This window comes from Poecilia reticulata, chromosome 10 (genome assembly GCF_904066995.2).
Source record: "Poecilia reticulata chromosome 10, P_reticulata-male-v2, whole genome shotgun sequence".
In the NCBI taxonomy this organism is placed as follows: domain Eukaryota; kingdom Metazoa; phylum Chordata; class Actinopteri; order Cyprinodontiformes; family Poeciliidae; genus Poecilia; species Poecilia reticulata.
The window spans coordinates 17,385,750-17,400,304 of record NC_088839.1 but is presented as its reverse complement, the minus strand read 5'-3'; the positions used below and the strand labels follow the sequence as shown (position 1 = coordinate 17,400,304).

The 14,555-nt window shown below is 37.1% G+C and overlaps 1 protein-coding gene across 2 annotated transcripts in view; it reads left to right on the top strand.

Moving 5' to 3' along the window:
• The window catches only part of LOC103471738 (protein diaphanous homolog 1), a 46,486-nt gene that overhangs the window by 11,534 nt on the left and 20,397 nt on the right, over nt 1–14,555 (top strand). The window contains exons 2-3 of one of the 2 annotated variants that reach the window (XM_008420919.3): nt 12,995–13,021; nt 14,363–14,524. In XM_008420919.3, the coding sequence (XP_008419141.2) occupies nt 12,995–13,021; nt 14,363–14,524 (189 nt within the window). The remainder of the gene's footprint in view (nt 1–12,994; nt 13,022–14,362; nt 14,525–14,555) is intronic. The other variant, XM_081611496.1, reaches the window with a different exon arrangement.

The following is a 14,555-nucleotide window of genomic DNA, read 5'->3' as shown; positions in this document are numbered from 1 at the left end:
AAAGTGCATCATCTTTCGAGCGTGACATCTTCTCCCTGACTGTGACTTTATGCATCAGTGTGATTACTTCCTGGGGGAACCACCTCAGCAAATGCTTATCCTTCTGTAGTGGTACAAATAAGCAGGCCAGGTCACGACTTCTAAGTCCCTCTTATATCTGCCTCGAGTGCTCAGAGTCAAGTGGAAAAGGTAAATATGCACTTGTTCTCTGATTCTCCTTGGCATCTCGTTTTTTAAGCGTACCCACTCCTTTTGAACAACAAAAACCCACATGCTGCAACAGACCTGCAACTGTTTGGTGCATCTTGGTGTAACAGGAGCATGCTCTACAGTGAATAGATGTCTTGCCAATATGAAACTAGAGTGTTGAGTAGACTGTTAATAGGAGGGGCTTCTTGGCTTAGACTGTGGTGGTTCTCTAAAGAGCAAAACGAGACTAAAATAGTTCTAGGAGAGCTGGACTAAAAAGATTATGATCAGAGTTAATTTTTGAAGTATAATTACTTTGTTGAATAAGAAAAAAAAAGAATCAACCATGAGCTCATATTGACAGCAATGTATTTCTGGCCAAGATTAAAGCCTATTCATCACAACTTGAGATTCAGACTTTATGCCATAATTGCTTTGAGTATTTATGTTTTATTTCCTCTTCAGAATTTTTCTTTCTCCCCCAAACATTTAGTGGTGTTTTGGGTCAAGGTGTTAAAAAGGTTATGAAGGTGTTAAAAAGGTCTCACAAGCCACTACTTATTGCATCAGAGTTCATGTTGGTCTTATAACCTAACCTAACAAGCTTTTATATCATGAACAGTCATTCATTATTCATGAGTGGACACGACCCCGTGTGTAAATTAAAAATTAACATGCAGCATATTAAAGTGTTTTTTAAATGAAGACAACATATGACGATTTGGTAAACTGTTCTTGTTACTGTTAGTAATTGGTAGTGTGTTGGCATTACTGCAGAATTTATGTATTTTCTACATTCTAAGCATTTGTATCTCCTGTCAGTGTCTTTCACCAGGTTGCCAATATTTCTAAATCCCATGCTTCATGGGAGAAAGTTGCTGACGGCTTAAAAAATTCAAATAAAGCAATGTTCTGTAATTCAGTTGGCTTTCCTCTGACAGCTGGAGCTCCTTGTTGCTCCTTTGTAGAGATCCAAGTGCATGGAGTTCCCTCCAGTAGATATTGCTGTAGCAAGTGGACATAATTTCTAAACGCAAAAGCATACAGTATGGCAAATTACTTTCTTCAATTAATCAAGATTAATCCATTATTGAAGTAACTGTTAACTAATTTAGTCACTGAATAAACATTAACTGAAATGTATAGCCTATAAAACATCTCATTTGCTGAAAGAACTCAGAGCAGTAATTAAGCCAAAACTGTACAAGAAATGGATATGATTGCATTTGAAAAACCCTCTTTGTCTAAATATCTTCTACCTAGAACTCAAGTCACATAGTTTATCTGGTTCAAATTTTGTAAAAAAAAAAAAAAAAAAAAAAAAAAAAAACTTTTTGCTATCCAATTATTAATTGAAAAATTTGTCAATCATTTAGCCCTTTTACCTGCAGATGCATTGTTTGCTACAAAGGATCAAGCTTGTACTAAAGGAACGCTTTAGTTCAAACACAATGTTTGATTTACTAGTTAAAAATTGAAGAGTCGTATGCATTTATGATATCATATAACATGAGCTTGCGAGATTAACTGAAACATCTAACATGCCAACTCTTTCATCTTGTTAATCGACAATATCAATAGCATAATCGATTCCTAAAATAATCATTAGCTGCTGCCCTAGTCTTGTTAGAAATTATACAACTTTGCAGAGCTCAAATTAAAATCTCAATCTTATTTCAACAATGATTTCTAACTTTAATAAAAGATCTGATTTGGAATAAAAACTGACTATCCACTTCACATTAACAGCATCCCTGTATAGAAGATCAATGGTAAATTTTGTAAAATTCATCATCATGGAGAATCTCGATGCTATGCAAAGCTAAAATATCTCGGTTAAACCTGACCTGAGGAAAGGGAGAATTTCTTTTTTGTTTTAAAAATGTAGCTACAGTTTTATGGGTGGATTAGGGATGTGATTTTTGTGTTACATGTCACATAGTTATGCTAATGGCTTGTCTGAACTCCAGTAACTGCATAAGAGATACCTTAGCTGAGTAGTGGATTAATGCAATGATTTTGCTATAATCAAATATTTGCTCTTTTATCCCCCCATACCTCAGATGACTGGTTTCTCTGAACTGCCATTCCGTGTGTTTATAACAAAGTTCTTTTTGCAGGCAGGTAGAAGTTGGAATGTGGAGCCACTACACCTTTTAAATACCTTACTAAGAATAGATTAAGTTAACCCCAGTGAACGTTCAAAAGTTTGGGTTGGTCTGTATTTTATTACTGTGGAGGTCAGACATTACAACGTGTAACTGACCAACACCTTGTCCTACAGTAAGCTTTATCTCACATTAGGATATTTCACATTGTTGTAGACAAACAATTGTTGACATTCCTGGTCAACAACTCATATTCCTTTCACCTGCATTGCCTGCTCACCTCTGTCAGGCTGCCCCAGTGGCGAGTTAGTGACTACAGCGTGTGAATGTGTGGGTGAGAGGCTGAATATAGTGTGAAGCGCTTTGGGGTCATCTGGACTAGACAAGGTGCTATAAAAGTACAGGCCATTTTACTGTGGCCACACTTTAGAAAGCCCTAGTAGATGTTGCTGTATGCACAATAAATGATTAATCAGTCAATTAGAAACGGTTCTAAAGGCAAATTCAACATTTTTCATTATGCATCGTCATAAATTACCCCTAGACGTTTAATGATAGCTTGCCATCTGTCATTAGTAATTCTGTCTCACTAGTGAGATTTTATTTACCAGGAACCAGCAATCAAAACCACGTATCCAAATTTAATATAAACAGAATTCTCAAAAGAAAAACAATTGCTGGAAATCTGCAGTTGTTGCAAATGGCTAAACTGTCTTCATCCAGCTGGTACTAACAAGAAGTACACCTGGTTAACTGGCATGACAAACCTTGTGACTCTACATTTGATTTGTTTGTGTGCTTTGTCTAAGCTTTCCTTAGTAACAGGAAGTTTTTGCGTAAATGTTTTGTTGCTCCTCCAAATTGACAGAAGGTGGAGTTAGCTTTAGGTGCTTTTCCATTGGCAATATGCGAAATAACAGGTTAATGTGTGGTTTGGTTCTATCCCAGGTAGTGCGCTTCTCCATTATACAGTCTATTCCTCACTATTGTTGGCGGGCCATTAGTATACATCAGCTGTGGTCAGCTCTCCACTGATGTTTGCAGTGACACTGGTTTTGATGGATTCAAATAAACCCAGATATATCATTTGGTGTTTTAGAAATTCATTGCGAGGCCAAATATAATAAAGACTCCATAGCTAAGCTATAATTTTGTTTTGGGGTTTACGTTGAGGTAATCACAAGCTAATCAATGAATGCAGTCAGCTGTCAATCAAATCGCTTCAGTAAAGTACTTGGCTCGGTGTGTCTAATGTTACCCCTGAAGTAGGTACAAAAATCTGAGAACAGCCATGAACTGCTAATGGAAAATGAATCTGGCCGGTGCGGACCGAAACCAAACCGGTAACAGGCGCTCTAGTGGAAAAGCGCCTTTTGTTGTCTCAATGCTAATTCAACCTTTTAACTCTTAGGTGTTAAGATTAAAAATCTCAAAGTGGGTCATTCTCGCCTGTTAACTCATCCTTAACATAACAAGCTACTACAATACAGACCTCATTTGATGCTTAATCACTTCTTTCCCTTGCTCTTGTCACAAAGTGCAGCTGTGTCACCCTTATTTTCACAGCTTCCGGTCCAAGTCTGCTTCTTGTAGCTCGTTGCTGTGCTTTCTCGTGCAGTGAGGCTCTGGAGAAAACAGAAGTTTCTCTTTCTGTCTAACACTGTTTGTCATGCAAACAGCAAAGTTGTTTGAGCCAATCATGATGCAGATTTGGTGCCTAGTATTTTTGACTTTCTTTAAAAAAATAGTTTTTCCTCATCTCGTATTTGCTAGGTCCCTGTTGAACACTGTTATATTTCTCAAATTCTGAGGGTTGCGACAGGAAGTTGTGCAAAAATAGCAAACAGGATGCTTCCTTATTTGTACTCATTATTTCTCTCTTATCTTTCTCATTCTTCTTTTCCATCAATTGTGTAAATGGGTACCAGTAGGCCAGTAATTATAATGACCCTCCGATGACTTTCTATTCTGAAGGCCTGGAAGCTTTAAAGGTCTCTGGTGATTGCATCTAGATCAAGGTCTTTGTTACTGTAGTGATCTCACTTTGGGGTCTGACGTCAGTTTCACACATATTTGTTGTACTGCTAGTTGCACATTGTACAATTAAGTGTACATTTTCTTGTGGTTGAGCTTGCAAAGCTTTTAATTTACTTCCATTCTAACTAATTTACTGTCAGAATGAACTTGTGAAAGGTTGTTTTTTTTTGTCTAGTTTTATCAACTCAAGAGCTTTCAAAATAATTGGCATATTATCTGCTGTTGATTCATTCGATAAGACATTTTGAAATTTCTTACTTTTACCTATTTACACGCAACGTTTTGCCAAATGCTCTGCAGTAACTTTTCCTCTCTGAACTTACCCAATCACATAAGGTCACGAGGTCGCAGTTTCAAACCTACATTTTCTTTGTAACCATAATCTTGTCATAATTAGGTTTTGCTGATTTTTATTCTGTCTCAGTAACATGGCTTGGAGATTTAAGTTGACTGAAGAATCTAATCTGCTAACCCTAACCTTCATATCAGACATGTTTTATATCTGACAGCAGGTTTTTTTTTGATAGATCAAATAGTTTTTGTATTTCTGAGCTTTATATAGAACAAGTGTGTGTCTCTCATATGCTAGTGGACTAGTATAACATAATCTGCGTCACTCTTTTCAGATACATGAATTGGGTACTAATAATTAGCAAGTAATAGTTTTCAAGGCTCAGGTTTTCATTTTTCATGATTGTGACTTTCTAGTAACAAGCCAGGTAACTAGCAGTAAATTGTTGTGTAATAAAACTGATTATAATGGCAATTCTAAGTAACTGGAATAAATTAGCTGGAGGATTCTTTTTTTCAACTTTTCTGCACTACTCAAATAGCTGTTTTCTAAAGGGACTTGGTTTGAGGACTGTCCCCAAACATAAGCACTTTTAATCTCCCCATCATTTTGAGCAGTCAGCGAAGAGCTGGTTAGACAGAACAGCTCCTGATCCTCACAGATATGACTGGCCTCACTGCTGTGTGTTACCCGTGTCGTAAAGGAGGAGCTTAGTTGGGATTACGGTGTCGGACCTTGTCTCTGTCTTCCCTTTAGTGATTGCAGCTAATCTTTTGTCAGCTTTGTGTACCAACAGCACTGTTTCAAGAAAAGGAAGAAAAGCATGATTCGGCTGCAGCAAAAATGTAATTTAATAGAGTAATACTGTGAGCTAGTGTATTGGTTTCCTAAACTTAAATAGTGTAGCTCCAGGTTGTCAGGATAAGATCATGGTGAAAGTTTGACATTTGGATAAGTACATGAATGTAAGCAAGTAAATTTTATTTAGACAGCACTGTTTGCTGAAAAGAATGACACAAAGTGCTTCACAGTGAAACACGGAACACAAAAGGGTACATTAGATGTAGTTTAAGAGCATAAAACCAATAAAACAATAAAGTAAATGATAGGCAGTAAAAACCCTCACTAGCCAGAAAAGAAATGTCATCTGCTTTTTAAAATGATCAATAGTCAAACTAGTTTAATGAGCATCTCAACTATTTGTGTGCCATTTCTTAAAAAGTGACTATCTTCTAATTAGTTCTTGATTAGGGCTATCAACAGAAGATTTGGGTGTTTGCTGAATAGACAGATGCTATCTGCCCAACTCTTGTTTTGATAACTGCAGAGGTCTGGAAACCCACCAGTATTATCGTAGTTAAATGTTGGGACAAGGTGAGATTAGCCTTAGTTCAGCAATGCAGTCAGGGTGTTCCCTGACTGCATTGCACATAACAGGTTAATGTTATGTGCAATGCAGTTGTTCTGCCTCAGGGGGTTTGGCTTAATTGTTTTCACAGCTTCAGCTAGTCCTGGAATTACCCGTAAGCCAGCGAAAAGGCTTTAATGCATACTAGCTAGGGATGGGAATCTTTAAGAACTTCGCAATTCAATTCACTCACAATTCAGAAGGCTGAGATGGGTTTATAAATCGATTATTAATATAACATGAATTTAATTTAATCCTTCTTAGCTTCTGTTGGGGGTAAGTGTTGACATCAGTAATTTTATAGTTTTCTTGTTTACGGTGGTTGGAATAATCAGCTGTTTCATTTTTACTACTTTGGGTTTGGCAGCACTATTTTATAAAATGTGGCACGGCCATAATATTGGTAAATATTGCGATGACAATATTAGTTATAATAAATGCCTGTTTTCTTCTTTCATTACTTCATGTGTGCTTCTAACACTGGCCAAAATGTGACGGGTCACAATGTCATCTGTGTCCGGTATGAGCATCTGCTGTCATGAGACTCTGTCCAGTTGGATTAATTTAACATAGGCATGTAAAATACAGGTCCATAAAACTTGGAACAATTAGCCAACACTTAATTGCTCTCCAGTCAGGCCTTTGCAAAATGAAAACTGCTTTCACTCATTTTCTCATACTATAATTTTCTGCTTCTAAGTTTCACCACCCGATGTCCTCAAAATTAAGTCATAAGATGAAAATAATCAAGTTTTGATGTTCAATTCTTGATCCTTCATATCTGCAATGTATTGACTCCTCAATGCTACACAATGCCCAAATAAGAAAAAAAAAAGGTTACTTAGCCCATCTGGAATATTTCTCCTATAAAATTATCAGCCAAAAAAAATGCACACCCAACAATTTCCTTTTCTAATGCAGTCATTGGAATAGGAAATAAAACCTAAACAGTTTTAGTCTAAGACTTTTTATGATTAATTTTTGAGCCAGGGACTTTTGCTTCAGTCCTCAGCAACATAGCCATTTTTTCCTCCAGTGCTGCTTTTTGCTGTAGCTTTGGATTAAGCAATGGTAATGGCACCATTAAAAGAGACTAACAAGGGATTTATGAAGCTACGCAAGGGAACTCATTTTATGTGCTTGGTAAGAAAGACCAGTAAAACCATTCCATAGAAATGAAGGGTGCTTTGTTTTTTTTTTACCATCGTTGATTTGTCTTTCAGAAGTCAATATCTGATGGTGGCTTGTCTTAGAGTTTTTAAGTGTACCATTTGTCCTCTTCTTTATTGAGACAAGAAGAGTAGAAATCCATCACCTTAGAAAGAGAATCAATAAATATCAGTTCAATCCTCTTCTGTTGGGGCTTGAACCATCAGGTGGTACCAGGTCTGACTGTAGAACCCGCTAAAAACATCTTTGTTTCTTCACAGGGCCAGAAAGACAACAAAGAGCCACATATTTGCATCATTTTAAATGCCTATTACAGGTCTGGTTCTGTCTTTAAAACCCCAGCTGTGAGCATTTGGCATTCTGTAGCCACAGTGCAGGGAGCTGCTGTCACCTCAGCAGTTAGCAATGTTTTGTGCTAAAAGTAGGATAAAAGGAAACTGAGAAACTGCAGTGTTATTGTTGGCTAGTGCAATGAGAACATCCATTGTGATTAATCTTCATTTTCCCCACTCTTCTTTCTTTTCCACCCTATAATTGTTCTGACCGCTGCCCCTTAAGTTCACTAAAATCTGTCTTGGATCTGGACATAAAGGACACTGAAAAATCCTCCTGCTGGAGGAGGGTTTGGAATATATTATTGGTTGGCAGAGTTTAAAAGCATAGCTCATGAAATGTTACAGCCTACCAAACATTGCATCCAAACAGAACAGCCCTTTGTGTGTGCTATATTGCACACATAAAACTGGATGTATTGTACAGCTCTATGTCAGGTAAATATGTGCTGAAGGAAACGCATTGCAGATGTTTTTTAAAGCTGGGATCATAAATGTGAGCTTGTGACAACAAAACAATTGGCAGCATTTAGGAAAGAAGCTGCATTTTAGACTTTCTGTTGTTTTAGGCATAGAGCAACATTAATGAATGTAGATCACAAATTGTAGCAAGTTTATATTTGAACTTCAGTTTTTATTTTAAATAACCATTTTTAACCCAACATTATTTTACTAATATTAAAATAGTGTTGGTCAGAATGATCTCAGTCAAACCCTGTGGTTATTTCTAGAATAGCAGGATTCTGACTCCAGTTTCTTAGCTGATAGTTGGTGTTGGGTACTGGAGAAATCTCTAGTGGCCAATTGTCAGAGTGCACAGATTTATCGACCAGCGGATTTATTGGTACTGATTTTCTTAATTTTCTGAGATCAGCGATCAGCTGACATAAGGCGATCTTATCCCCTGATCTTATCTACATCGGCAAATGTCTAAAAGTCGATCACTGTCCTCTTCTGCTCTCCCATCAGAGAGATTTGACTGACAGACCGGCACACTGGGCCATATCTCCACATTTTCAGTAAACAATAGTCACACTGCTGTTGCCAACTCAGCAACTTTCTTACTACATTTAGCAACATTCCAGACAAAATTTTTTTATATTGGCCAAAATCAAAGTTGGCAGAGCAGACTTTTTACAGGTTGGTAATCGGCGATTGGCTAGAAAACTGCAGCCAGTGCACCTCTAGTCATCGGGCAAGAGGCGGGGAGTACCCTTTACAGGTCGGAGCCCCTCACATGATAATACAGAGACACACAGGACAAAACGGCATGCTTGCTCCTATGGGCAACACTCATTAACATAAAAGTCATGCTTTTGGACTTTGGCGTTAAGCTGGAAACCCCACACTGGTATTGCAAAACCTTTTTTTTGAAAACTAACTGCTTTTAACCTTCCATCTGCAATGATAATTTGTTTAATTTAGTGCTTATTGTTTTGTTTTCCACACTTGTGATTTTCCAGAACTAATCAGAGTTCATCTTGGCAATGGCTGCCTATTAGCTGCATTTCAAAACAATCTCTTCTGGTCAGTTTGTCTGGGAAAAAAAAAAAAAAACTCCGCAGTTAAACTAACAGTTGGTGGTTCTTGGAATTGATGTGTGTAGAATAAAGCTTACAGGAGAGCTGATTGTTTTTTTTTTGTTTTTTTTTACATTTAAAACTCATAACTTTCTACAAAATGATTCGGAAGAGGTTGTTTTTTGTTTTGCTTTATTTTTTGTTGCCAAAATTTCCAGCAATATGCCTGGGTGAATGGGCAGTCATGCAGCAAAAATGCCCTACTTGTTATTGCATTCAGACATAATGTCTCTCACACAGTGAGTCGACTGAAAAGCACTGGATCTGCGCTCTGTAAGGCATTTAGGGACAATACCAGAATGTAGCTGTGAAAGGTTGGGAATTTAAAGGATTGCTGCTCACCACATCAGTATAATCTTGGCCTCATAAGAGTAGCACATTTACTGTTTTGGTACTATTTTTTTTCTTTAGTGGTTTAGTTTTAAAGGTTTTTTATGTATTAGTTTGCACTTTGCGTGGGTTTTGTAGAGATAATGAACCGTTTTTCTTTACTTGTATAGTAAGTTATGTTGACAATGCTTTCAGTTAAATGCATCAGAATTTGACATTTCCTGCTTTGGTATTATGTGTATGAGGCTGTAGCTGTGTCTGGGTGTGCCTGTCACAATACTACTTCCCTACGCACACCAAGTATGCAACCATGACAACCCAGTTTGAACAATTGCATAGCGAACATCGTACACTCACCTGCAATTTTACTTCATGTTTTAAGTACTTTTTATTGTTACACAGAGTAGAAATTATTTAGTCTATTCATGTATTAAATTTGCAGAACAAAAATGCATCAATTAACATTATAAAAAAATATTTTGCCACTTTTTGTTTTTACAAAGGCCTCAATAGTGAACACCGTCAGTGAGGCGACTGTCGTCATTGCCCAGTTTTTTTAGACTATTATCTCTTCCATAACTAGCCAGTCTGCTTTGGAGGAAGCTGTGGGAAGAACACCACTGGAAAGATGGAGAGTGACAGCCCTGTCTAAGAAAGGAGTGATAAAACTACAGAGAGGAAGTCATTCTTTGCCACTATCAGTTAGTGAAAGTAGCAATACTGCTGCAGTGAGAGGATGGTGGCATTATTCCACACTATATGCAGGAAATATGTGAAATATAACGGGGCCATAACTTTGTAATTGGACAGTTTGTCCACTTTGTTTCGTATGTAATGTTTGTCTGAGACTAGGAGGCTATTTCAGACTCTGAAGTCATCTCTATAGAGAAAAGTTCAACCAGGTTGCTGGTTTTACATGGAGCTCATGTAAAACCAGCTATCTTTGTTTTGCGTGTTTTAACTTTGCTTACGACTTAAAATTACTCCTTCAGAACAATCATAGTAGTACAGCTCTTGGTCTGTGTTTTGCATGCAGAATATATTTGGCATATATAGTGCAGGTGAGCAGTTATCCTGTGAGTGAATCTCACTTTTGCACTTGTACAACATCAACATGGCATGTGAAATATTGTTTTAATGCCCTATTTGGTCAGTTAACAATAGTGTTTGGGAGCCAAGTTAAAAAAATGTACCAATCGGATGTATTTATCGGGTTTCTTTTTTTTTTTTTTAGAAATTAAGCATTTAATTATAAATGTAAAGCTACTCATAGCTGGTCTAAGGCTTCTTTTCTAATAAGCTATGTTACCAGATTTTACATCAAGAGCTATCTTGTCTCAAACAGGAGTTCATTTTTGCATAAATTAAGTTGTGGTTTAAAAAGCAGAACTTAAAAGTTTATTTTTCTAAGTAGTTTTGAGTCTTGTTCTTACCCTGAACACGCTCAGTTCAGGATAAGAACAGAGTGTGTTCAGAAAGTGCATTTCCGTTGTGTGGGCACAATGCTACCACAGCTCTGGTTTTCACCTGTATGGGATTTTTCTCACATTCTGCACACGTTTATGATGTGGGTTTATCTAATGACAGCTGCTGGAGGAGAAACATCTTTCTTTTGAGGCCTTTTCCTATAAACAGAATGTTCCCACTTTCTCTTTTCGATTGCCTGCTTATGTAGGACTTACATTAATCTCCTTGGAACTTGTACTTGGTACTAAATGTAACGATGACTAATACTTAATGTTAACCAGACTGAATCCAAAATGTGAAGTTGTTAAACCCCCATGCAGACCTAAAACATGCCTTCACATGAATAATATAATCTGTGTTGAGATTTTTATATTTAATGCGGTCTTATCCTCAGACTTCCTCATGTGTAAATAGGCTGAGTTTATATTGTGGTTTTATACCAGAGCCTCAGTAAACACTCAAACAACCACCATACGGTGATAAACGGATTGGTAGGGAAATAGCCAGTCAGTGCCTTGCCCCAGGGCACATCAACAAGTGGCAAGCGAGGAAGCTGAAATCGAAACCAAAACTTTGATTGGGCTCTTCCTGCTGAGCCACAGTTAGGCAGGTGCATGCTCACACTAACACACACGCACACACACACACACACGCACACACACACACACACACACACACACACACACACACACACACACACACACACACACACACTTTTCTGACACGTCTTGAATAATTACTCTGCAATTGGTAAAAATATTTTAATTTGAAACATATTGTTAAATTCTGGACACTTTTATTATTAATTAACTTGATGACAATTTTTCCATTCTTATATATATATATATATATATATATATATATATATACACACACACACACCATGTTTGTGTGAAATTCTTATAAATGTTAAAGACAATGGATCCGTCTGCTCTCTCTTCACCACTGCCTCAGCTTTAACGGTTGGACATGTTAGTTTTTATTCCGTTTAATATAAAACGGAATAAATTGTGTAAGTCGCTGAAATTATGTGCAATACCTGCCGTCTGGCTGGGATTATTCTGTGTGGATCCAAGCACCACTTTCATTTGAGAAGAAATGTATGGAATTATGGAGTTTTAAGTGTTTTTTTTTTTTACTTTTCTCCCATCAGTTATTCAACTTTTTATTTTCATGAAGACAAATGAAAAAGCCTGCAGAAACACTTATTATAGCAGGATTTTTTTTGGTTCCAACTTTCATAAAACCTCACGTCTTACATGACTGATATCAGACAATGAAACAAAATTAAGCTAAAAAATTTAAAAACCTTGGAATATTTGAACCTTCCAAAGGAAAAGTAATATTTTGCCGTTAGGTTCTCAATGGTTTTAAGAATATTAAATAATACTTTCTCCTAGTCGATTATTTCAGTCTGACATATTGGAGCATTTTCTAATCTGCCTTGATATTTAAAGTATTTGCAGTACCTTCAAAACCCAAAAGTTGGAAATTGCCTACTTTTTATTTATTTATTTATTTATTTTTCAAATATGCCTCACTTTTCAAAATGTATTTTTCATTCTTTGGGTGTTCTTGTACATATTCCTTTGTGGTGCTATAATTCCTTTTATAATTTAATTGGAGAAGGTTAAATGGATGTGTGCAATTCATTCTTTCATTGCTTTGATCTTCCATCAGAAACATTATTTGGCACATACTGACATCTAGTGGCTGACATGTGCCATCTTGTTTTTGAAATTATATTAGTCAAATTTTTCCTTCTTTGCCTTTTGTTAATCAAGACTGTATTTTGGTACCTTAACATAGAATGTGTTTGCCCTAATATAGAACATAATTATCCTCAGTTAATAACTGAATAAAGTTTCCTTAGCAATTTATTAGATTTCTCCCTGAATTTCTTATGAACTCTACATAAATTTCCAAAGCTGTTGCCTGCCATAATTTCTGTCTAATGGATTCTTTTTTTTTTTTTTTTTTCTCTCTCCTCCTCCTTGTCGCCTCTTTTCTGTCATGTTGGCTGATATTTCCTACCCTCTCTTTCCATTTCCTCCCTTTGTAATCTTTTATACGATCTGCAGAATCTCAAACGGCTGATTCCTGATGAGGTAGGTCTGCTAGTACTGTGTATTACAATCACCTGTGCTCCACTCACCAACTGCTGTCTGTCAGAGACCCACTTAAATGTAATCAGCACTGAATGTGTGTTTTGTCTTGCGTTGAACATGAGCTTAATGTGCATAATTTAGAGAAATTCTTTCTCTAAATTATGCCAATGAAGACGACTGGCGTAAGTGCTTGGCACAAAGATTAGTGAATTATACCACATCTTTTTGCTAAGGCCTTGTGCATCACTGAGCTCATGTTCTTTTGTGTGTTTTCAGTTATTTTAATACACAGTGTATGTCTTGGCAATATTCACAATGTTAACAGAAAGACGTAAACCCTAAGTGTTAGACATCACCCCTGTGGTTTACTTTGTGTGGGCATTGTTTTGTGCCAAAATGTCTGTCACAAAACAATGACCCCATTTTGCTAAAAGTGTTCCTTTTGAAGATTTTAGCTCTTTTCAGACTTTAAATTTGGAGTGTTTCTAGTTTTAATACTTCTCAGTGACATCTAGACAAGTTTAATTCATGCTTAAAAAAAAGAAATTGGTACAGTTAGATGTATACAGCACCTAAAGGTTGGAACTACTGCCACCATCTTTTTGAAAGAAGGTGCCATTGGCTCAGGAGGTACAGATTCGTCCTGGCGTTGCCTATTCCAATCCCCATTCTGTCTGTGCCAGTCGTCTTCATTGGCAAGAGGCTTCAGCCACTTTGCCTGCTGGTGTTTGTCAGAAGATGACATCTGAATGGCAGCCTCAGTTCCGTCAGTCTGCCTCAGGGCTGTTGTGGCTGCAGTGCAGTTTACCACCATCACTGCGTTATGAGTGGGAGACTGATTGTGGGATAATGTGCTTTGGAACCCTGGGCTTATAAAAAGCAGACCAATGTCTAAAATGTGCTGCAATATATTCATCTAGGAAATTGAAATGAATAAGTGTTCATAATACACAAGCAATTCATAAAATGTCCCTCTTCAGGTTAGATGTAGTTCCACGAACAGGAGTGTGTGAGGTTGAAAGATTGAGATGTGACATTTGCAGATGAAGACGCACCTTTTTATTTTGGTGATTTCTATATTCCTTTCAAACATCCAGCTTTCATAGTGTATCTAACCATAAATAATGTTGTTAATTTAGCTGCTTTCAAATTTCCTGCAAAGAGTTTAAAGTCTGAAAACGGCTAATGTCATATCTGCAAACTAAAGCAACTTAATGGCATTAAAAACCTGATGACATTGTCAATGTTTTTTAAAGGAGAGTGGGGCTTGCATGTTTTACTATGCCCTCTCTTTGATGTGTCCGTTTCCTCTAACCCATCTTATCTTGTTCACCGTCCCAGTTGGAGCGTCTCACCAGTATGAGAACAAAAAAGGACAAGGAAAAGCCTCTCCCTCCAAATCAGCGACATTCTTCAGCTGCCAGCTATGAGCTCTCACCTCAAAGCGCTATGCTCCATGAACAAACTGATGAAGATATCCTGGCGCTCTTCGAAAAGATGCTGGTGAGGGAAAAAAAAAAGAGGTTTCTGTGGA